Source organism: Pteropus alecto, unplaced genomic scaffold, assembly GCF_000325575.1.
Source record: "Pteropus alecto unplaced genomic scaffold, ASM32557v1 scaffold48, whole genome shotgun sequence".
NCBI classification, from domain to species: Eukaryota; Metazoa; Chordata; class Mammalia; order Chiroptera; family Pteropodidae; genus Pteropus; species Pteropus alecto.
In genome coordinates this window covers 3,089,590-3,114,091 of record NW_006442110.1, presented here as the reverse complement: position 1 = coordinate 3,114,091, position 24,502 = coordinate 3,089,590, and the positions used below count along the sequence as shown (strand labels likewise).

Here is a 24,502-nt window from a genome sequence, read left to right as displayed (position 1 = left end):
GCGTGAGAGTTATGTGCTGTATAAGACAGTCTCACATACTGCAGAATAGTTAGCATCCCTAGACTAAATGCCGGTAGCACCTTACAAATGTTTCTAAATCAAACCTAAAGAAGTAGAACCAGCCTAGCTGATTCTACTATCACCTCAAGCTCACTCCAGTTAAAATCAAGTTGAATATCTTTCCCCCAAATCAAAACTCTCCTCTGAAATAGAAATTTCATTCAAAATGTTCATATTTACTTAACCTTAAAACCAACGAGTGTCCACCAGCTATATCCCCTCCAGTCCCCAAATCACACTGATTTTCCTTTTAGCCCATTTTACCTCTGCCTGTGTCATGTAAGACCGTGTGTATGACACTCCATCACCGCATTCCCGGAATGGTTCCTCTCTTTCCAGTCTCCTTTCCCTTACGGCACATTCTAGAACATCACACTGACCGTTCGGCTCACTTGCTTTAAGACCCACCCTAACAGACTACTACAGGAGCAACGCTCAACAGGTAACACGAAAGCCCGACTCGTAAACATTTTTAAATTCATGAAAATATATTTCTTAAGACTTTGAAATGTATAATCAAGCATGAAAGTGAGGAAGATCCTCAGAGGCTTAAAATGAAGCCAAACCACGGACCAACAGCAAAAATGAGTACTGAAGCCAGAAGCTGGCCTGATGGCTCCTGCCGCTCAGTTCCCTGCAACCTCCAGATGCAGTTGCTGTGACTGGGGAAGCAGGGGCCAGGCAGGCGATGAGTTGGAATAATAAATATCCCTTTATGGAAAACCGAATCCGAGGGTCTAGACTCTCAGTGAAAAAAAAACCTAAAAACTAAAAACCCCTCCTGCAAAAGAAGATAGCGTAGGAATTTTGGCTGTCTAGACCTTGGCTTCAAGTAAAAAGAAAAAGAAATTATCGAAGTTATTTAACACATACACAAAAAAAAGAAAGAAAGAAAGAAAAGAAAACAGGACTGATGCATAATTACAGGTCAACTTCACACTATTTACATGGTTGAAAAAAATTCAAGCCAAAAAAAAAAAAAAAAACCAAGCCCCATGTATCTGATAAAAACAAATGCAAATTATCCGAGACACAACTTCAACTGCAAAGAATTCCCACAGGTACATTTCTAAGGAACATGATCTCGAGAGAAAAAATAATCATGAAATGTATAGAGAAACAAAGTACACATAATTGTGAGTCGACATAAAAAACTAATAGCATTTTCAGTCCTGCAAAAACTTAAGATATTGAAATTATTGAATCTGATTTTTTTTAAAGGAGAAATTAAAGATATATTAAGGAAGACATTATCAAATATAATTAGTAGCATTTAAAAAAAGAAACAAATTAAAGTTATAGAAATCAAACTATAATGGATAAAATTAAAGGCTTAATGGTGGAGCTAAATAACACTTTCTACCCAGCCTAAGTGAGAATAGTAAAATGGAAAATAGATTCTGAAGAAATTCCCCAGAAATCTGCCCAGTGAGACAGAGTTGTTAAGTATGAGAGATTAAGAGCAAGGAAATTAGATCAATAACATCTAATATATATTTAATTGGAGATCTGGAAGAAGAGAAAAGTAAAAGGAAGAGAAGCCCTGTTTTAGGGCATATTAACTAAGAATCCCCCAGAACTGAAGAAAATATGCAGATTCGTATTCACGTTAGGGAGTCACAGTGGATCCAAACAATGTGAGAAAAATCCCCACCTGGACAGAGAGAGGATACAGATGACCCACACACAAAAAAAGGGCTGTTATACTGATTGTTGACTTCTTGACAGTGGAAACTTCAAGACATTAGAATCATATTTTCAAATGGTCGAGAGAAAATAACCATTGACCTTGAATATACCACCCAGAAAAACTATCTATTATAAATAGAGTCTGAATAAAGTCGTTTTTAGACAAAAATCGTAATTGTAGATCAGGAAGAATTTAAATCATTAAGTAAATAGAGCAGCACTATCCAAAAGAACTTTCTGAGGTGATGAATTGTTTGCTGCCCAATGTGTTAGCCACTAGCACATATAGCTAGGGCACTGGTAACTTAAATTTTAATCTTACTTGATTTTAATTAATTCTAATTTAAAGAGCTGCATGTAGCTATTGGCTACTTGTTGGGCTACACAGATTGGATTAAATAGCTAATTGACAAGTGTGACTTAATGAATACATATAGAACAATTAGAGAATAAACTTTTTTTTCCAAATACATGTAAAACACTTTTTAATATTGGCCACAAATGACTCTTTAGAACAAATCTCAACAAATTTTAGATTATTGGTATTACATCAATTCTGTTCTCTGACCATGATCATATTAAATTTTTTAAATCAGCTAAAAAGATACCTTTTAAAAAGACAGCTTAGCATACAGTTAGAAATGTTAAAGGAAACCTCTAAATAATTTCTGAGTCATAAAATAATTAATAATCAAAATTAGATAATACATGTGACCAAATTAAAATGATAGCCACACAGTTCAAAATGTGAGAGATATTCTTAGAATGGTATTTTACTAGAATTTATAGTCTTAAATACAAATGTATGGTCTTAAATTAACAAATTAGAAAGACCAAAAGTTATTGAAAATTAGACAAAGGACCCTAGGATATAACCAAAGAAAGTAGAACAGATAAAATAAATGTAAAAGCAGGAATTAATGAATTACAAACCAGACATACAAAAAGATAAACAAAGTTGATTCTTTAAAAAAAAAACTAGTAAAATCAATAAACTTCTGTCTAGACTGGTCAAAAAGAAGAAAGAGAGGATACTAGCAGAAATGAAAAAGGGAACATAAATACAACTTTTACCAATATATTTAAATGTTTATATGTAGTGGGCAAATTTATAGAAAAATATAACATGTAAATGGTTATAACAGATATATGAGACTGTAAATGGATATGATCTTATAATAAAGATATCAAATTATGTTAGCCTCGAATAGTTTACACATGATTCTGATCTTATACAGTTCTCAAACCATTCTCTGAGGCCAACATTAACTTGATACCAAGACATAGTAGTAGTACAAAATGGGGAAATGTCAGCCCAATGTCGTTCATGGACATAGCAAAATCCTAAACAAAAGAGCAAAGCGAATCCAACAATATATATAAATAATCATTTATCACAACAACGTTTTTTTTTTTTACAAGTACTGTCATTTAGAAAAGCTATAAATGCAATTCACCACAATAACAGCTAGAAGGAGAAAAACATTAAATTCAGACAAAGCATTGAATAAAATTAAATATCAATTTATGTTTTAAAAAAGTCTTAGCAGAAGATAAACGGAAAAGAACTCCCTTAAACAAAATGATGAAATGTTTTTAAAAGGTGACAGTAACACTTAATGGTTAAGCATTAAAACATTTTCCTTAAAATAAATAAACACATAATGAAGACCCTCATCACCAATTTAGTTTAATATTAAACTGTCAGTCATAACCACTGCGCTAAGAAAGAAGATATAAAGGCATACAGATTGAAAAGGAAGAAACAAAGTATTATTATTCATAAATAATAACATAGGCTTGGGAAAATTAAAAATATAAATGTTTTAACTAAGCTAATGAGAGGGTGTAATAAGATACCTGGATACAATATCAATACAAAAAATTCAATTGTATCTCTACATACCGGCATAAAGTGTTAAAATGTATAATGTTTAAAACACACCATTTATGACTAAATTGAACAAATATGTACGAGAACTTTGTCAACAAAGTTATAAAGTTTTTTGAGAGATGTGTAAAAGCGTCTAAATGGGCAGATTTATCATGACAGTAAATAAGATAAGTGTATATGGTAAGCATGGAAGTTTTTCACCAACTTATCTGTTGATTCAGAGTAATTCAATACAAAGTTCTAGCTGGATTTTTTTTCTTTTTCTTTTTAATTGAGGTGAAAATCATTAACATAACATTAAGTGACAATGTCTGTGGGATTTAGTGCATTCACAGTGCTGTACGACCTCTACATTTATCTAGTTTCGAAACATTTTCATTATCCTGTGAGGAAACCACGTGCCCTGTAAGCAGTTTTTCCCTTTCCTTCTCCCGGAAACTGAGAAGGAAACGGCCACTGGCAACCACCAGGCTTTGTTCCGTTTCTATGAATTTGCTTCTTCTGAACATAGAGTTGAGGGGGAAAAAATCAAATTAGATTCCCGCATTATCTCATTAACAAAAATTAATTCCAGGTAATTAAAAGAACTAAATGGAAATGGTAACGCTTTGAAATTATTTATTAAAAAGTAGAAGAAAATATTTTTATGATTTCAGGACAATAAACCAAGGGAAAAAGTTAATAAATTCAATTAAAAATAGAATTAAAAACATTTCCTTATTAAAAACACCATGAAAAGTGAAATTTGCATGATTACAAGTATTAAAGGATCATTTTCTTAAGCATTTTCTACAGGTCTGTAAGACGCGAAATAATCCAATAGGAAAATAGATGAAAAACAAATATTTTTTAAATAAGGAAATATAAATGAGGAATAAACATAGAAAGGCAAACGATCTTATAAGTAATCGGGGAAGTATAACTAAAACCAAAAGGAGTGCTGTTTCACCAGCTGTCAGAAGTTAACAGCATAATGCCACAGGTTGTCAAGGAATTTGATCAACCGAAAGTGCCATGTGCTGCTGGTGGTATCCTACATTCATACAAGTGCTTTGGAATAACAATTCGAAAATGTACGAACCATATGATTTAACAAGTTCGCTGTGGAGATGCGGTCAAAAGTCTTACACATTTCACAGAACACACTGAAATAGCAAAAAATTAGACACAGTCCAGTGCTCATTAATATTAGAATTAACAAAGTGCAATATACTCCAAGAGCAGCATAACATATAGCAATGGTAATGGATAAACTAAGCACAAGGCTATTTATTTCCTTATTATTATTTATACTTTATATAAACTTACATTTCTTATTTGTGAAATATTTCAACATTTAAAAAATTTTCAATTCAATTCCCCATAGTCCCCAAAATAGTTTCCTGGCTTCACCTTGGCCCAGCCATTCATGAGATTCCGAAATGCTCAATGTCCTCGGTCTGGTTTTCTAGATCCTACCCTTCCATCAATGCCGCAGTCAGATCTGTCTCCCCGTGGAGGCTCTCCAGGCCACCTTGGTCCTTGGCAATCCCTACTCCCCGAGAACCACTCCTGTGACATCCGGTGTATATTTTTTCCTGTCGTATTGTGCATGTCATATCCAATATCAAGGCATAGAGCTTTCATAATTATAAATTGCTAAGTATAAACTCAGAAACTAACTTAGTCGTTCCATTCACTCAGAACCCAATAAAGCGGGAATCAGGTTTTACTCCTATTCCTCAAATTGTCTCTCTGGTACTAAAAAGGTGTTTATTGATGATTTAGCATGCCAATTCAGTTGCAAAACAATATTTTGCTACCAGTTTGAAAAGTTATAACCATCTTTTAGATATAAAAGAAGCCAAGGTATATCCATTATCGATCAAAAAAAAAAAAAAAAAAGCCAAGGCACAGGATATTGTGACCATATAAATGACAGGGCAGGGTAAGGCATGTTTTATCAAATATATACAGTTTTTAATGGCAAATAAAAATAAAGGGAATAGCCAGTACTCACACCAACCATTGTCCCTGAGATCCAGTTAATTCCCTCCTCATTTGTTCCATAAAGAGGAAAAGGAATATTTAAAGTAATTAGGTAGGGCTTTTCCAGTGAAAAAAGACTGCGAAGTACATTGCTGCACTGGACGAGCAGCCTGTGGTCCATCCCATCGCTTTGGTGTTGTTAATCGCATTTGTTCCTGAGGCCATGGTACAAAGGAATTGCCAGAGTTACCGAGGGGGCCATGACGCCTCTTACCTCTGCAGAAACTGAAGCCACGTAAACTTAGGGTGACGTGGCCTTTTAATACTGCTCAGAATTGTGAACTCCCATCTAATCTGTCACTTCAATTCCATTCAAATTATTAAAACCTAATTCATTAGAATAGGATTCAAAACGATTTGGTTCAACTCAATCAAATTGTGCTTGGTGAAATCAGTCCTTGATTGGAATCTATTAAGTTCGATTCAATAAAATAAATTTAAATATCATGCAGTGAAATTAATTTTTAATTAATTAACATTTTAGTTCAAGTCCATTTTGATCTGAACTTCAGTTCTCCATTTCTAAATTTGGACCCCATTCAAATTAATAAAATACAGTAAAATCCAATGTAATTCCAGAAGATACAACATGGGGCTAATGAACTACAATCATTTCTATTCAGCCCTAATCAAATGAGTTTAGTGACATTCAGTCACAGAGATAAATGTTCACCCTCACCACCACATTGAATGTTTACATTATAACTTCAAAACGATGAGTTTCCTCAACTTCACATCACTCCAGGATGAGCTCCGCAAGACGTTTCGGGATTCATTCTTTGGTCCTTATCCGAACATAGAACGATATAAAATTATATGGTTGAGAAGCAAAAGAGAATATTATTATCCACTTGAATAAGCTGATTTCACAAAAATTATAGGAAGCTTGAGATATAGTCTTTTTTTATCTGTGAGAATGCCAGGATATATGATTTTTAATTTTATTTTTAAAGTTCTTGATGTAAAGAGTAAAATACAGGCATTTGGACTCAGGATTATGTTATGAAATTGCAAAAGAAGTGTTTATAATGACCAGATTATCCTTAAATAAATAATTGGGACTTTTAAATGGGGGTGTTACTGTAGTAAACACTGTATCACGTCTTCTTGTCTTATCTAGAAAACAAGGTCCTGGACTGGCACCCCAGTGGGATCCAGGCCCAGGGTCCTCTTTCTATGAACTAAACCCACACTGTCATTTCCCAGGTCAGTGTATGGTGATAAGGATCACTGGGGCATGAGTGACCAAGTCTCAAATCTTCCTCTGAGATTCTTATTATGTAGCTCTTATCCTGTAGGCCAGGGGTCCCCCAACCCCAGGGCTGCAGACTAGTACCGGTCAGTGGCCTGTTAGGAACCGTGCCACCCAGCAGGAGGTGAGCGGCAGGCAGGTGAGCGAAGCTTCATCTGTGTCTGCAGCCGCTCCCCAGTGCTAGCATCACTGCCTCAGCCCCACCTCAGATCATCAGGCATTAGATTCTCATAGGAGCACCAGTCCTTGGTGCCACAAAGGTTGGAGACTACTGCTGTAAGCCACACAAGAACCTCAGATGACTCTTGGAAGTTGAAAACCCTTCCCTATACTGACTGATCTCCCACCAGAAGATCACCAGAAGGAAAAGCACAGAAGCAGTCACTCCGTGACTTCACCTCCCAGCCCTCCTTTTTCTGTGAGGATCCTGAGGTGGGCTGCCATGGGCCAGTTCTTGGAAGTGATTGCATAAGGACGAACTCCACACATCGAACAGAGGCTGCCGCTATTTAAGCCAGAGAACTTGAGGACTGGTGGCCTGGCCCGCCTCGTACGCCTGGAGGCCAGGGCAGCTGGCGGCTTTAGCCTTTAGGGCCCTGAAACCTTTGGACTGTGCACATCTCGTACTGGAGGAAAAGGGAATTCTGTGCTGCTTGATCTTCCAAATTACGGCTATCAGATTATCTGGAGGGCCCAGTCGTGGCTACAGCACCTCCAAATTTCTCCTCTTCTCCAGCCGGGCCAGAGTTTATTATAAGGTCTTGCCTCCTCTAGGTCATTTGCATTGGAAAGAAGGGTCTCACAGGAACTGAAATGCTTTACGCATACAGTCTAGAATTACACCAATCAAAGATGTCTTTACTTAGTAAACTTTTATCACCATTCGTACCTCGGGGTGGAGTATTGTAATCAGATCAGAGGGATCCGCTAAAATTGACTGATGAAGTGGAGAAACAATGATTTGGTGGTAACGTGGTAAAAACGGAAAGGAGGAGGAAGTGGGAGACTTTTCGGAGTCCAGTCACTTCTTTAGAAAGAGGACCCTGGCACTTCGAATAGCAGGAAGGCCGCCAGCCCGAGGAGCATGGGAGGGCAGTGAGGAAGCTGCCAGCAGGGGGCACTAAGCAGAGCAGTGAAAGGCTGATAACTGCTGCATTTGTCTCTGTTCTAGTTCCTCTGCTAAAAAGCCCCCTGTGGGTCTTTAACAGAATTTGTAGATAACTAGATAGGAGTAGATATAATAAAACTAGGTTTTATCAAGCTAAAATGATGCTTTTAAGTTTTCATTTTAGAGTCTACAAACCCCTATGGTATTGTTTTTAATATCCTCTCGAAGTGGATAAAGTGGAACTAATTAAATGTCCCAGTGACCATACTGGGTCTTATTATGTAGTATACCAGGATAAATATTTGTTTAAACTATTAAGTTACTTTGTGTAGCCCAGAATTTTCAAAGAACACATTTTGAAATCACAGGTATGTACCAAATTTCCAAGAAGAGATCCCCATGCATCTGCCCTTGTGTTTCTGGAAAAACATGTTACTGGAAAAATAACAGAAATCTCTTGGTTCCTTTAAGTCTTGGGAAATAAGCAGCCTCTTTTCTTTCCCCCTTTCTCTGTTTAATCATCCAAGCCGTAATAAACCCTTCACCGTAATAAAGCTTGATCTTCAGTGAGTAAAAACAGTGTAGTTATTATATTTAATTCAATCCATATTTGGCTGTTTTGATGCAGTATGCCTCACTTGGATAATGGAACTTCGACTTAACTTAGAACATGGTCCATAGTTACCTAATCTTGTCGCAGTGGTTGCACTAATATAGTTAAAAATCTTCATCTTCAGAGGTTAGAGAACTTCTTGAACTCTTGCCACTAGGTAATTAAATTATTTCTTTTCTCACCACTTCTTATTCTTATCTTTTTTTAAAAAATCTTTTTTTTTTATCACCTCGAACTGCTTTCCCCCAAAGCTAATTAACAGGTAAATAATGATTCTTAAAGGAAAAACTAGCACTTCATTAGCATAGCAGTGGAATGAGGCAATTCTCTGCTCAAAGCAAATTGAATCATTCTCTCGTTGCCGAATATAAAACATATGCCAAATTAATAATTTATTTTAATGATAGTGATTTAAGTTAACCAAATCAACCAGCGCTAATAACAAAGGATACAATTTGCTTTTTCCCTGGATTATACTTTTCCAACAGGCATTTTTCTGTTCACGGTAGATGTGGAGACAGCCCGGGAATACGTTGTACTGCACTGAGCTGCTTTTCTTAGGAAGGAGAACAAAATAGCATTTATTTTGCATCACTCTCACTGGGAATATTAGCTATAGAAGACTAAAGTTTTGTGATTTAAGAAAAAGTTGGAGGAAGGGGGAAATTGGGCTACTCTTAGCCAGTCACTCGTGTGTCACCTCCTTGCAATGAATAAAGGAAATGTCGCTGCATATTTTCCCTTTGGATTCCGTCCTGGTGTCTAATAAGATCGCCTCCCTACGGGGAACTGGGGGTCTGCCATGTGACATTAGCTCAGAGCCTGGATCCCATGCAGCGCTTAGGGCTCCTGCTGGAACACCCACGGCCCGAACATCTTGACCGTGAGAGTTCCTCTCCTGGGCATCTCGGCACTCCCAGAAGGTGCTGCTGAGAACCAGCTAGCTCTCTCCCCGCGTCCCCCGCAGCACATTTCTCAGTCTCATGCTGAAGGAGAGGCTGATGATTTTCTGGCTCCTTTTACTGACGCCGTTCTGATTTTCATAAGGAATACTGAGCCAGCTTCTCCAGTTTGCGCAATTTACCATCGGTCTCTGTAACGGAAGTGAAACAGTGTTGGGTTGTTTCTAGTCACTGGAAGAAATAATCAGAAATGGAGCTGAGGCTCTGAGATTCATATTGTTTCATGGGCTCTTTGAGGAACAGACAGAACAAGGGAGCTTCCTACCAGACCATCTACTCACTCCAGTTCTCCAGGTGTCCGGTTGGTTTCCTGTCCTCCACCAGGTGTGTCAGTGTCCCCTAGTTTCCAAAAACTATGATAGTAACCAAAATCCCTTTGAGAAAAATAATTTAATGTTAGGTCAGCTTGAAAAGATGCAGTGCAATGAATGATGCAAACACCAGTCTAGGTGGTGTTTCTGCACTTTCGGGGTCAGGCGGTGGCCCTGGGGCCTGTGCAGGCTCAGCGTGGCCCCGCCCACCTTTGCCCTTCTCCGGTAACTCAGCCACAGGGGGAATCAGCAGAGACCTAGTGCAGTGTAGGGGCCAAGTGACCTGGCTCAGATTTTACAGTTTCCTTAAATGGGATTTTTTAAGCCTTTTTTAAAAACTCTTGACTGCATCAAGAGAAATCAAGAGGTTGTTATTGATCATGGTTCCAACATTGGGAAGCATCAGAAGTTGGTGCTTTACTCTTTACCGTGATGGAAAAAAGAAGAGAGAAGCAAAATAGCTTGAATGTAGAAAGTAAACACAGCCCCCTCACGGTGGGCCGAGGCCCAGACAGGCGGGAGGCGGGGCTGCAGAGTGGACCCTATCTCAGAGAGCTGGCCTTCTCCCCGCCTCAGATCAGGGGACTGAAGTCTCCCTGTCTGCTGTTTACCAGACCGAGTCAAATATATTTTCTTAAAACTCCAGGTGCCTTAAATGTTCATGCCAAATGAAAAATACTGACTTTTCTAAATTAAGTCAACACAACTGTAAAATCTAGAGATTTGTCTGAAGTAGCAGAATGCCTAGATCGCTCCTTCCCATTTTCAGAGCATTGGCTCATCCATTACAGGGAGAAGCTTAAGCCCGAACCTTAGTCCCAGCACAGTCTCTTGACCGTAAGTGGTCCACCTTTTAACACAGTTGTCCTTAAGCGAAACTGCCAGGGTATCTGAGAAAGTGCCGCAGCAGTTTTTACAGAATTCCGGTATGGCCCTTGCTTACTATTTTGTTTTACTGGCTTAGATGCTGTGATGGTTCACTTGATAACTCATTGAGTACGAGACTTTTCCTCATCTTTATTTCTCTGCACTCACACAGATACGGGACACGTGGACACCAAATGTTCTGAAAGGGCGGAGGGTCGTTATAATGGAATTTTAGCCGTAATAGCCCTGGACATCCGAACTGACTCACTTGCTGGCTCACTGGCCGGCTCTGCCTCTACTGCTTCCTCAAGAGATGCTGTTCTCAGGCTCCTCCTCGCTGCATTCTCCCCTTCTGCCTGCTGCTACCTGATTCTTCCTCCCACCATTCACCTGACACTCCCCTCAAAAAGTCTCCCGTGACCTCCAAGCTGTTAAATGAGTAGAGAACGTTTAAAGCCTCATCTTAACGGACTTCACTGCGAAAGTGGACGACGCTGAGCAGACTGACTGCTCTTTTGGAAGTGCTGTCTTGTTTTTCCTCCTGCTCTCTGCTTTCTTTCTTGATCTCTGCCATGGCCATCGCCCTCTCTTTCTGTTCTACCAACACCTTCTGGTTTACCCCGATGGTTCCTGAAACGGGGTGTCAGCCCAGAAAGTGCTCCTGAGATTCAGACTTCTGTAGCCATGGCCTGTTTCGTGTATCAAGCTCGTCATCCTGTGTTCGTCATTCCCTAAACGTCTCGTCTTCCTGCCCCGTTACCCACTGCGGTGAAGCACGTTGCCGTCCTCTGAGTCACCCATGTCAGAAATCTAGGATTAGTCTCCAGCACCTTCTTCCTTCCTTTCCTCCCACCCTAATCCCAATAGTTCCAAACCAGGTATGTCTCCCTAATCTCTCTCTACTCTCTCTTCCTCTCCATTTCCACTACAATTTTATTATCTCTTCTTCGTTAACACGGGAGCATCACCTCTGGCTTCCCCGAATTCCTCCCCCAGAAATCTGTCTCTCATCCGACTATCTTTAAAACCACACCTTTGATCATAATAATCCCCTGCTTAAAATTCTTCGTTTCCCATTACTTTGAGGATGAAGTTCAACCTTCTTAAACAGGGAAGAAATCAGCAATGAAAAGTACAAATGCGCCAATGCAGAACCACTTCTTATTTGAAAAAAGATGTTTTGTGATACGGCTCTCATCTGCTGCCCTCGGGAACATCTCTCTCCAGCCCTGTCCCACCACAGTGCCCACGACATAGAACTTTACCATTCTGCCTTCTCCGCCTCGGAGCCCTTACTTCTTACACCCTTACTCACCCAGGCGACACCCTCTCAACCTTCCAGACACAGCTCGAATATTTTACCTCTTCTAGGAAACCTCCCTTCAGGACCTTCTTTCCCTCACTCATCTTAATCTCTGTCATAATGCTTATTAAAATGTATTCTCAATAGGTATCTTTCTCCATTATACTGCTGAGTTTTCTATAGTATTTGACGCAAATGGAAACTCAGTGGATGTTTGAAGATTGGATGGATGAATGAATGAATAAATGAGTGACTATTAGGCCAAATAATAAAGAAAAGAATATCATATGAAAAGCACTGTACAATGTCTCGTGATATATAGTGTCACACTTCCAGTTTGGGAGCTGATCTACTGTGTGATTGAAAGAATCACTTAACCTTCCTAGACCAAAGTTCCTTACCTGTAAAGTAAGGAGGTTGTGCTAAGACACAATGAAACTCCACAGCTGTAATAGTCTACAATCTCCATGACTGTCATTTCCCAGAAAAATACGACTAGTCGTGAACTTTGCTGTAGATTACAGAGTCAGCGTGTGACCTATATGCCTCCCTTGTGGATGTGCCCCATCTGGGTGTCCAGTTTACATAATACACCCCTAAATCACAGAAGTTTGACTGTAAAAGTTTCTTCCAAGGAAAAAGGTTATGTCCTAGTGGGAACACTTGAGCTTACCATTCCTTCTGCTATGTTTTATTAAATATTCCTGTTATGGAAATACATTTACTTTCAAGAGGGGTACGCGATGTTCAGTCTGTCAGGGCATAGTGCCGCTCCTGGAGAAGGTGGGTGTGAGTGACATCGCAGTGACTCATTCCTAGTCCCAGCTCAACGTGCCTTGCCCCTCTCTCGCAGATGGAAGTCCTTACACCTGGTGGGTTGGCAAAGCCAACGAGAAGCACTACTACTGGGGAGGCTCCGGGCCCGGAATTCAGAAATGTGCCTGTGGCATTGAACGCAACTGCACAGACCCCAGGTACTACTGCAACTGTGATGCGGACTACAAGCAGTGGTGAGTGCCCTCCAGCGTGCCCTTCGCTCGGACTAATTAGAGAGGAAGTTTGAAAAATGCTGAAACAATAAGATAATAGGTTAGAAAGGTGTGGAACTAACCCAGTTGACAAATGTCAGGAGCGCTTTTGAAACATATGAAAGCAGAACGAGGTCAGTGCTACCAGGGTGTGCATTTAGAAATAGACACATAATTGATGTGTTCATATATTATTCAGAGAGGAAAATAATGAGCCATGTAGCGGACAGTGATTTGCATTATAAAATGTGCTTTGGAACGGCGGAGGGGGTGGCGGAGGGCGGGAGTCCGCGTGCCACGTGTGAGGGCGGCTGCAGGAAACAGTCTCACGGTGAGTGCGTCTCCTCCGGCAGGGTTCGCTCTGAGTAGCTGGACAAGAAAGAAAAGGGGAGGGGGAGAAAAAATGGTTCCTTGCTCTTGTCTTCAGCAACCGTGCTGAAGGTCTCCTTTCCTTTTATGCCTTGAGCCATTTATAACTGTGATACAAATCAGTTCAAGAAAGAGCTATTTTGGGTTTCTTTCATCTCTCCACTGGCTTTTGTCCTGCTTCACAGTGAAGGGCTAGGTCTGTGTCAGTGATAGATAAAGATAAAATCAGCCTTCATTTCATGTGAAGAGAGAGAGGCCCCAGAAGTTTAGGTGGAAGGAATCAAACCTAAGTGAGGTTCTTCCTGGGAGCACACACAGCCTCAGAAACGTGGAGACGCTCTGCTCCATTCCCGCCTCCAGAGGGCAGCAGAGAGCAGAGCCCAGCCCTTCCTCACATGACTAGGCGCAGTTCACTGCAATGGCCTCTGTTTCACACTGTTTAGGAGGCAATTCACAAGACAAGCTTATTCAACTAGTTAACTGAAACTGATTCCTTTCTTTCTTTTTTTTTTTTTTTTGAAGTTATGCATGTCATTTGTAATGAACCTCATACAAAGGGGCCTCATTCTCTTATGAAGCACTGCAGTTTACAACCTTATTGCTGTTTTTGGCTTTGAACAATGGCAAAGAAAAAAAGCCCTGCCCTATGTCAGCACTAATCTTTTTTAATGCTCACAATTTTGTATTGTTTCTTTATATATAGATATGAGCCTTCAAATCTCAATGGGTTAAAACAGTAAAAGTTTATTTTTTACTCACCAAAAAGTTTGACATGGATGTTCCTAAGACATTTCCCTCTTAAGCAATGATTTGGTGACTTTCACCTGAATCTTTAATATGTTACTTCCAAGGTTATCATACCTCTTTTTTTTAAAAAAAAAATTTTAATTATTATTTTATATTAGTTTCAGGTGTATGTAATATAAGCTATGAAGTGATCCCTCTGATTACTCCAGCACCCATCTGGCACTACACACAGCCATTATGATAATATTAACTATATTCCCTATGCTGTACTCTAAATCCCTGTGACTGTTTTGTAACTACTAATTTGTATTCCTTCATCCCCTCACCTTTTTCACCCAGACCCCCCCACTCGCCTCCCTTCTGGCAATCACCAATTTGTTCTCTGTATCTGTTTTCATTTAGTTTGTTCATTTCTTTTGTTCCTTATATTCCACATATGAGTGAAATCAAATGGTATTTCTCTTTCTCTGTCTGACTTATTTCACTCAGCATAATGTCTTCTATGTCCATCCATGTTGTTGCAAATAAGATTTCATTTTTTAATGGCTGAGTAGTATTCCACTGTATATATGTACTATAACTTCTTTATCCAATTGTCTGTTGATGAGCATTTAGGTTGCTTCCATATCTTAGCCATTGTAAATAGTGCTGCAGTGAACATAGAGGTGCATAAATCTTTACGAATTAGAATTTTAGTTTTCTTTGGATAAATACCCAGAAATGGAATTGCTAGGTCAAAAGGTAATTCTATTTTTAATATTTTTGAGGACCCTCCAAACTGTTTTTTGCAGTGGCTATACCCATTTGCAGTCCCACGGATAGTACATGAGCGGTCCCTTTTCTCCACTCCTTACCAACATTTGTTGTTTTTTGGTTTGTTAACAATGGCCATTCTGACAGGTGTGAGGTGATATCTCATTGTGGTTTTAATTTGCATTTCACTAATGATAGTGACCTTGAGCATCTTTTCATATGTCTATTGGCTATTTGTATGTCCTCTTTGAAGAAATACCTATTCAGGTCTTCTGCCCATTTTTAAGTCAAAATCCTCCCCCAATTCCCAGCTCTCGGCAACCGCTCATCTGATTTCTGTCCTTACAATTTGCCAACTCCAGAATGTCATTTAAATGGAATTGTACAGTATGTGGCTTTTTGTCCTTTTTTCTTTTCTTTTTTCCTTTTTTTTGGGGGGGGGGGTTTGGTTTTTTTTTTTTTTTTTTGGTGTTGAGTTGTATGAGTTCTTTATAAATTTTGGATGTTAACTCCTTACCAAATGTATCAGAGCAAATATCTTTTCCCATTCAGTAGATTGTCTTTTCATTTTGTTGATAGTTTTCTTTGCTGTGCAAAAACTTTTTTAGTTTGATATAGTCCCATTAGTTGATTTTTTCTTTTGTTTCACTTGCCTGAGGAGGTAAATCAAGAAAAAAATTACTAAGAGCGATGTTAGAGAGTTTACTGCCTGTGTTTTTTTCTAGGAGTTTTATGGTTTTGGGTTTTACATTTAAGTCTTTAACTCATTTTGATTTTATTCTTTTATATAGTGTAAGAAGGTAGTCCAGTTTCATTTTTTTTTTGCATGTATCTGTCCAGCTTAGTTTTCCCATTTATTAAAGAGACTGTCTTTACCCCCATTGTGTATTCTTGCCTCCTTTGTCATATATTATTCTCTTCTGTTCCATTGATCTGTGTATCTTTATGACAATACCATTGCTGTTTTGATTATTGTAGCCTCATAGTATAGTTTGATATCAGGTAGTGTGATGTCTCCAACTTTGCTCTTTCTCAAGATTGCCATGGCTATTCAGGATCTTTTATGGTTCCATAAAAATTTTTGGATTATTTGTTCTGGTTTCCTGAAAAATGCCATTGATATTTTGATTAGGGACTGCATTGAATCTATAGATTTTGGGGGGCAGTATGGGTGTTTTAACAATATTGATTCTTCCTACCCATGAGCATGGTATATGCTTCCATTTATTTGTATCTTCAATATCTTTTCAATGACTTATAATTTTTTGAGTACAGGTCTTTTACCTCCTTGGTTAAATTGATTTATAGATATTCTATTATTTTTTATGCAATTTTAAATGGAATTGTTTTCTTAATTTCTCTTTCTGATAGTTCATCATTGTTATATAAAAATGCATTCATCTTCTGAATATTAACTTTGAATTTTTTCAATGACTTATAATTTTTTGAGTACAGATCTTTTACCTCCTTGGTTAAATTGATTTATAGATAGTCTATTATTTTTGATGCAATTTTAAATGGAATTGTTTTCTTAATTTCTCTTTCTGATAGTTCATCATTGTTATATAAAAATGCATTCATCTTCTGAATATTAACTTTGAATCCTGCTACTTTACTGAATTTATTTATCAGTTCTAACAGCTTTTTGGTGGAATCTTTAGGGTTCTCTATATAATTATATATAAATATATATATATATATTATTTTCAGGTGTACAGTTCAATGGTTATACATTTATATAATTTACGGAGTGATTCCCCCGATCACTCTAGCACCCACCTGGCATTAACATAGTGACGACGATATTATTGACTACATCTCCTGTGGTATTACTGTTAGTTTTGTAACTCCCCGTTACTATTTTGTAACTTCTATTTTGTACTTCTTAATCATGTCATCTTTTTCACCAAGACCCCCAATTCCCTCCCATCTGGCCATCACCAGTTTGTTCTATGTACTGTAGCTAGGGCTTCCAATACTACGTTGAATAAAAGTGGTGAAAGTAGACATCCTTGTCTTGTTCCCGATCTTAAGGAAAATGCTTTTAGCTTTTCCCCATTGAGTATGATGTTAGCTGTAGATTTGTCATATATAGCCTTTATTGTGTTGAGATATGTTCCCTTTATTCCCAATTTGCTGAGAGTTTTTATCACAAATAGATGCTGGATTTTGTTTTTTCTGCATCTATTGATATGGTTATATGATTTTTAACTTTCAATTTGTTGTTGTGGTGTATCACATTAATTGATTTGTGTGGATATAGAAGCAACCTTGCTTCCCAGGAATAAATCCAATTTGATTATGATGTATGATATTTTTAATGTATTGCTGAATTTGTTTTGGTAGTATTTTGTTCATCAAGGCTATCAGCCTATAATTCTCTTTTTTTTTATATTATCTTTCTCTGGTTTTGGAATCAGGGTAATGGTGACCTCGTAAAATGAATTTGAGAACCTTCCTTCCTTTTGAATTTTTTGGAAAAGTTTGAAAATAACAGGTGTTAATTCTTCTTTTCATGTTTGGTAAAATTCACCTATGAAGCCTTTCAGTCCAGGACTTTCATTTTTTGAGAGACTTTTGATTACTGATTCTATTTTCATTGATGGTGATAGGCCAATTCAGATTTTTTGTTTCTTGACTCATTCTTGGGAGATTGCATATTTCCAAGAAAGGATCCATTTCTTCCAGACTGTCCATTTTGTTGGCATAATTGCTCGTAGTATTTTCTTACAATCCTTTGTATTTCTGTAAAGTCCGTTGTCACTTCTCTTTCATTTCTGATTTTATTTATTTGGGTCCTCTCTTTTTTTCTTGACAAGTCTGGCTAAAGATTTATCAGTTTTGTTTATCCTTTCAAAGAACCAGCTCTTGGTTTCATTGATCTTTTGTGTTATTTTTCTAGACTCTATTTCATTTATTTCTGCTCTGATCTTTATTATTTCCTTTCTTCTACTTAACTTTTAATTTGTTTCTTGTTCTTTTCCTAGCTCTTTTAAGTGTAAGGTTAGATTGTTTATTTCAGATTCTTCTTGTTTCTTGAGATTAGGCCTGTATTGCTATGAATTTCCCTGTTAAGACTGCTTTTGCTGTGTCCCTTAGATTTTGAGTTGTGTTTTTATTTTCATTTGTCTCTAGGTATCTTTTGATTTATTCTTTGATCTTTTTGTTAATCCACTCATTGTTTAGTAGTATGTTTGGCCTCCATGTGTTTATGTATTTTTCATTTTTTTTTTCTTGTGATTCATTTCTAGTTTCATACCATTGTAGTCATAGAAGATGCCTGATATGATTTCAATCTTCTTAAATTTTTTGAGACTTGTTTTGTGGCCTAACATGTGGTCTGTCTTGGAAAATGTTCTGTGTGTACTTGAGAAGAATAAATATCCTGCTGCTTTGGAATGAAATGCTCAAAAATATTAATATAATATATCTGGTCTAGTGTGTCATTTAAGGTTGCTGTTTCCTTGTTGATTTTTTGTCTGGAAGATCTGTCCGTGTTTGTCAATGGGTGTTAAAGTCTCTTACTATGAATGTATTACCCTCAATCTCTCCCTTTACATCAGTCAATATTTGCTTTATACATGTAGGTGCTCCTATGTTAGGTGCATATATGTTTACTAGGGTTATGTCTTCTTGTTGTATTGATCCCTTGATCATTACTACATCTCTTATTGTAGCCTGTGTTTTAAAGTCTGTATTGTCTGAAAAGGTATTGCTACCCCAGCTTTTTTTCCTTTCCATTTGCATGAAATATCTTTTCCCATCATTTTATTTTCAAGTTGTGTGTGTCTATTGATCTTAAGTGGGTCTCTTATAGGTAGCATATGTATGAGTTTTGTTTTCTTATCCACTCGACTATCTTATGTCTTTTGATTAGAGCATTTAATCCATTTACACTGAAAGTAATTGTTGATAGATATGTAGTTATTGTCATTTTATTATTCATATTTGTAATTTTTGTCATTTAAGGTTGCTGTTTCCTTGTTGATTTTTTTGTCTGGAAGATCTGTCCGTGTTTGTCAATGGGTGTTAAAGTCTCTTACTATGAATGTATTACCCTCAATCTCTCTCTTTACGTCAGTCAATATTTGCTTTATACATGTAGGTGCTCCTATGTTAGGTGCATATATGTTTACTAGGGTTATGTCTTCTTGTTGTATTGATCCCTTGATCATTACTAAAGGCCTTTTTTTGTCTCTTATTGTAGCCTTTGTTTTAAAGTCTGTATTGTCTGAAAAGGTATTGCTACCCCAGCTTTTTTTCATTTCCATTTGCATGAAATATCTTTTCCCATCATTTTATTTTCAATTTGTGTGTGTCTATTGATCTTAAGTGGGTCTCTTGTAGGCAGCATATGTATGAGTTTTGTTTTCTTATCCACTCGACTATCTTATGTCTTTTGATTAGAGCATTTAATCCATTTACACTGAAAGTAATTGTTGATAGATATGTAGTTATTGTCATTTTATTATTCATATTTGTAATTTTTTTTTCTTCTCGCTCTCCTCTTCCCCTTCCGCCGTCGCCGCCGCCGCCACCTCCTCCTCCTCCTCCTCCTCCTCTTCCTCCTCCTTCATTCCCCTACATTTCTTGTAATACTGGTTAGGTGTCAATTAACTTCTTTAGCTTTTCTTTTTTGTCTGGAAAGCTCTCTATCTGTCTTCGATTCTGAATTATAGCTTTGCTGGGTAGAGTAATCTTGGTTGTAGATCCTTGCTTTTCATCACTTTGAATGTTTTGTGCCTTCTGGCTTGCAGAGTTTCTGTTGAGAAATCAGTTGACATTCTTATGGGCATACCTTTGTAAATAACTAGCTGCCTTTCTCTTGCTGCTTTTAGGAGTCTCTCTTTGTCTTTAACTTTTGGCATTTTAATTATGTTTCTTGCTGTGGGTGGGCCTTTTTGAGCTCCTCTTGTTTGGGACTCTTTGCACTTCCTGGACTTGTATGTCTAATTCCTTTGCCTGGTTAGGGAAGTTTTCTGTCATTATTTCTTCAAATAGAGTCTCAATTCCTTTTGTCTCTCTTCTCTTTCTGGTACCCCTATGATGCAGATATTGTTATGGTTGATGTTGTCCCAGAGGTTTCTTAAACTTTCCTCATTTTTCTAATTCTTTTTTCTTCTGCTATTCCAATTAGGTGTTTTCTGCTCCCTTGTCTTCCAAATCACTGATTCGCTCCTCTGCTTCATCTAATCTACTGTCGATTCCTTCTAGTGAATTTTTCATTTTAATTATTGTATTCTTCATTTCTGACTGGTTCTTTGTTATAGTTTCTATGTCCTTGTTTCTGCTTACTATCTCCCTGTTGAAATTCTCACTGAGATCATCTATTCTCCCCTAAGTTTATTCAGCATCCTCATAGCCAGTGTTTTGAACTCTGTCTCTGGTAGGCTGCTTGCCACCAGTTCTTTTTCTGGAAGTTTCTTCTGTTGTTTCATTTGCAGCGCATTTCTTTGTTTTCTCATTTGTTGCCTTTCCATGTTCATTTCTATGTATTTGGTAGATTTGTTACATATCCTAGTCTTGGCCACATGGCCTTATGTGGTAGGCATCCTATGTGGCCCAGTGGCACAGTCTCCCCAATCACCTGTGCCAGGAGCTCTGGGAGTGTTCCTTGTGTGAGTTGTGTGTGTTCTCCTGTTGTGGTGAAGCTTTGATAGCTGTTAGTATGTCAGTGGATGAGATGACTCTGGAGTTGACTGGCTGTGGGGGTTGGCCACGCCCACAGGATATGAGCTGCTATGAAGGGGCTGACCCTATGGAATGGGATTTGGCCCAGCAGGCTCTTGTACTTGTTAATATCACCCTTTGGGTATGCCACTTGTGGAGCTAGTCAGGTGGTGTTTTATTGTGGTCTGACACCAGCTTCCAGGTGTGTTCGTTCTGGGTCTCCTTGAGAGAGGCTCTCAGGCAGGCCAAGGTCAGCCGCTGCTTTTGACTGCTAGGGGCTACCTGGTAGGTGGTACAAAGTGATCGCAGATGGTCGCTGCCTGAGCTGGACCTGGAGGCAAGTGGAAGAGACCATGCTGCAAACCAAGGCCCATTGTCACCAGTACCGGACTAGAGGCAGCTTAGCAAAAGTTCTAGGGATCCCCAAGGCCCAGGGTTGCCTGCTGGTTGCCTGTAAGGCTCAGCAGCTGAAAGTGCCTTTGGGTGGTACACAAGTTGGGTGGGGCAGGGACCCACGGAGTCACCAGGGCAAAGCAAGCAGATTTCACCTGATCGATGAAGGTTCAGGTTTGGTCCCAGGGCTAAACCTATGGCCTTCTACAAAGGTCTCAGACTGCAGTGAGGCCAGCCACTGCCCTCTCTGGACCCACAGACATCCAAGATTTGTTCAAGAAATACTACAGTTGGGCTGGGGCTGTTTGCCCATCACCGGGATTGTCCTCAGAGGTGCGTGGGTAGAGACCTATTGGTTGTTGCTAAAAGAGCCTCCTGCCAAGATGGCTGAGTGGGGTTGGCTACCCAGTCACAACTATGCCTCCAGTAATTAGCGAGTTAGGTGGGGCAGGGTCTCAAGGAGTCACCAAGTAGAGCGAGGGGCAGGAGCCGAGAACTGTGGATCGCAGTGGCATGCGCCACCTGTGTGGAGTGCTAGGTGGAGTGGGTTGCCAGGCAACCAGTTCGCTCCAGGCAGTTTGCGCGTGGGCAGGGCGGGGTCTCAGGGAGTCACGAGGCGGAGCCAGCCAATCGCGCTGCGCCAGAGCAGCTTCCGAGCTGGCCGTGTGGAGGGAGAGTTCGATAGGCAAGATGGCGCTGGTCTGGAGACGGCCTGTGGGAGCGTGGCGGCTGTCCCTCCATTCCTCACCCCCGCACTCCTCAGCTCGGCACCACGCGGCTCAGTCTTTCTCGTGTGTCTCTTGAGCCTCCCGAGCTACTGACCCTCTGCGGGAGCCCAGGGTGACTGTCTGCGAGCAGGTGAGTCCGTCTGGGCCCTTTGAGGGGACGTCTGGGCCCTTTGAGGAGACGTCTGGGTTTTCAGGTTCCATCTCACTTGGACGGTCAGAATTTTTGCTGATTTCCAGTCGGATTCTGTGGGAACGCCTCTTCCCAGCGCTGGAACCTTGGGCTGGTGAGCCCCTGTGTGGGGCCGGGGCCAAGTGCTTCTTCAGGGGGGGCCTCTGCAGCCACTACCCCTCCCGGTGCTCAGACGCCATGCAGTCTCATGTGGCCTTTTCTTTATATCTTTAGTTGTATGTGATTTGTTCGGCTAGACTTTAGGTGGTTCTCCAAGTTAACTGTTTTATGATGTGTAATTTTAATGCAGTAATGGGAGGAAGCGAACCCTGCATTTACCTAGTCCGCCATCTTCATCTGCCTCTTAAAAACTACTTTTTAATGTACAGTTATATAATTTTGGGGTAGGATACCTACCTACATTGCAAAAGCCATGTTTTTTTAAGAAAATGAAATGAATTACCAAGGCTATATATTTCAATGGCTTAGACTTCCTCTCGTGTGTGTGTGTGTGTGTGTGTGTGTGTGTAAATATCATTATTCTTTAATTGTGGTTTATTGTAAAGAGAAAAATCATGATATCTAGTTTTTCAATTTGTTTGAAAGATGTACCTTCACGCACACACACATTCACACGCTACGCAAAGACCAGAAGTCAAGAGAATGGAATCAAAAGGACATAGGCTTTGAAGTTAATGTTTCATTCATTCAGTTACTCATTCAGTCATTCATTCTGTCAGTCATTTACTCAACAAATATTGAATGAAATCTTATGTGCCAGGGACTCTTCTAGGAACAGGATAAAACGGTGAATGACAGTAATGAGAACCCCTGCCCTGGCTTATGTTCCCGTTGACACTTTTTACTGGTTGTGTATCCTTAAGCAAGTTCCAAGACACTCTCGGATTCATTTGTCTGCTCAGCATTGACTCAGGGCCCCATCGGATTTACCAACCCCATCAACCCGCAGAGAGAGGTGCTAGGGCCAGGCTCTTGTGCTGACTACATCAAGGATGTGTATTTCAAGGAACCCCTTGCTTTTCTCACTTCTCATAGGGCAAGAAGGAGAGCAGCTTTGTCAGTGGGGAAAAAAGCAGATTCTTAGGGCACTAGGCATAGGGGCTGGCTGTTTACAAGCATTGTCTGGGAGTCCTCACACAGGGAGGAATCCAGGGCCCCTTTAGGAAGAAAACTTCAAGTGCAGCCACCCTGACTAGGAGAAGTGGGGAGCACTTCCAGCTGGTTTACTGTCCCCGCAGCCTAGAGCGTGTGCTCCCGTGGTTACTGGCATTCAGTTATTTTTGCTCTGCCACAGAGAAGAGCTGAGAGATGCAAGAACAGGAAGGTCTGGTGCAGAAATCCAAGTGAAATCCACATGTGTGAAACCACATTTGTTGTGATGTAAGTGTAAAAATAAAGGCTCTATGGAATCTCATGCTTTTAGACTCTGTCCGGCTAAGAAAGTTATTTTTTCCAATAATCTTACCTTAATCACAGCACATCACTTGAATAAAACAGGCTGAGAACAAAAAGGATACAAAGCTCTTATGTCATTTCCCCTACATGTGACCTAAGTCAGGGCATTGGACTTCTCTAAGTTTTCATATCAGCAAATACAGATAGATGGTACTTCTCGATTCATGTAAAGATTCGGCAGTGCTGTTGTAAATGAATGTTTAAAATTACAGTAGGGTATATTTTTATTATTTAATTCTGAGTAGAACTCTAGCTAAAATCATTAAAAACTTCTTAAATCACAGATGTGTAAATTGGGGCCCAGGAAAATTTAAATTAATTTTCAAGAATTAAATTATTTACCAAAAAATGAGAAGCAAAGAGAAGACTAAGATCCAGGTTTCCAAACTTCCAGTCCAGTGTTTTCCTATGATTATCAAGGAAGATTACTCATGTTGTTTTATCTTTTTAATGATTCATGAATTTAATGTTTAACTACTATCTATAGGTTTTAAATATAAAGCTTAAACAATAGACCACATGTTATATGTTCCTTTTTAAAGAACTCTATGCATCTATTCTTATTTGCTAGAGTAAAAATACACAGAAATGAAGCAGAGATTAATGAGATTGTAGCTTAGAGCGTGGCTAGGTCTCACAGCAAAGCAGCAATGGCCTGCGAGAACTATAACCATCTCAATAATTGCCTGATTATCTATGCTGTGAGAAGTTTTTCACAGTTATTTCTGAGATTGAATGTAATTTAACATTTATGATTTACTATTCACAGAACTAGTAAATATTCCCACCTACAGTGCCAGACTCCTAATTAGGCGAGCCTCAGTCTCAACTAAGTGTCCACCACTGGGTAATTCCTGGTCTCCTGTCACCCAACTCAATGAACTATATCATCACATCTGAAATTAGCAATTCCAAAATGGAATTACTCGTGAAGGCATGCCGTTCAGTGCTTGAGTGCCCTTCTCTCGTTGTACTTGTAGAATTTCTGGATAGTTGTGTCCTGGCCAAGAAGAGCACATACATGAGGGAAAATCAGTGAGGCGAGAGCCCATCAGCACAGTGTCTGTGTCACCGTTAGTGGG

The 24,502-nt window shown here is 39.2% G+C and overlaps 1 protein-coding gene across 1 annotated transcript in view; it reads left to right on the top strand.

Annotated features, from left to right (window-relative positions):
- The window catches only part of CNTNAP2 (contactin associated protein like 2), a 1,631,342-nt gene that overhangs the window by 1,276,883 nt on the left and 329,957 nt on the right, over positions 1 to 24,502 (top strand). The window contains exon 14 of the mRNA XM_025039033.1: positions 12,941 to 13,097. Within this exon, the coding sequence (XP_024894801.1) occupies positions 12,941 to 13,097 (157 nt within the window). The remainder of the gene's footprint in view (positions 1 to 12,940; positions 13,098 to 24,502) is intronic.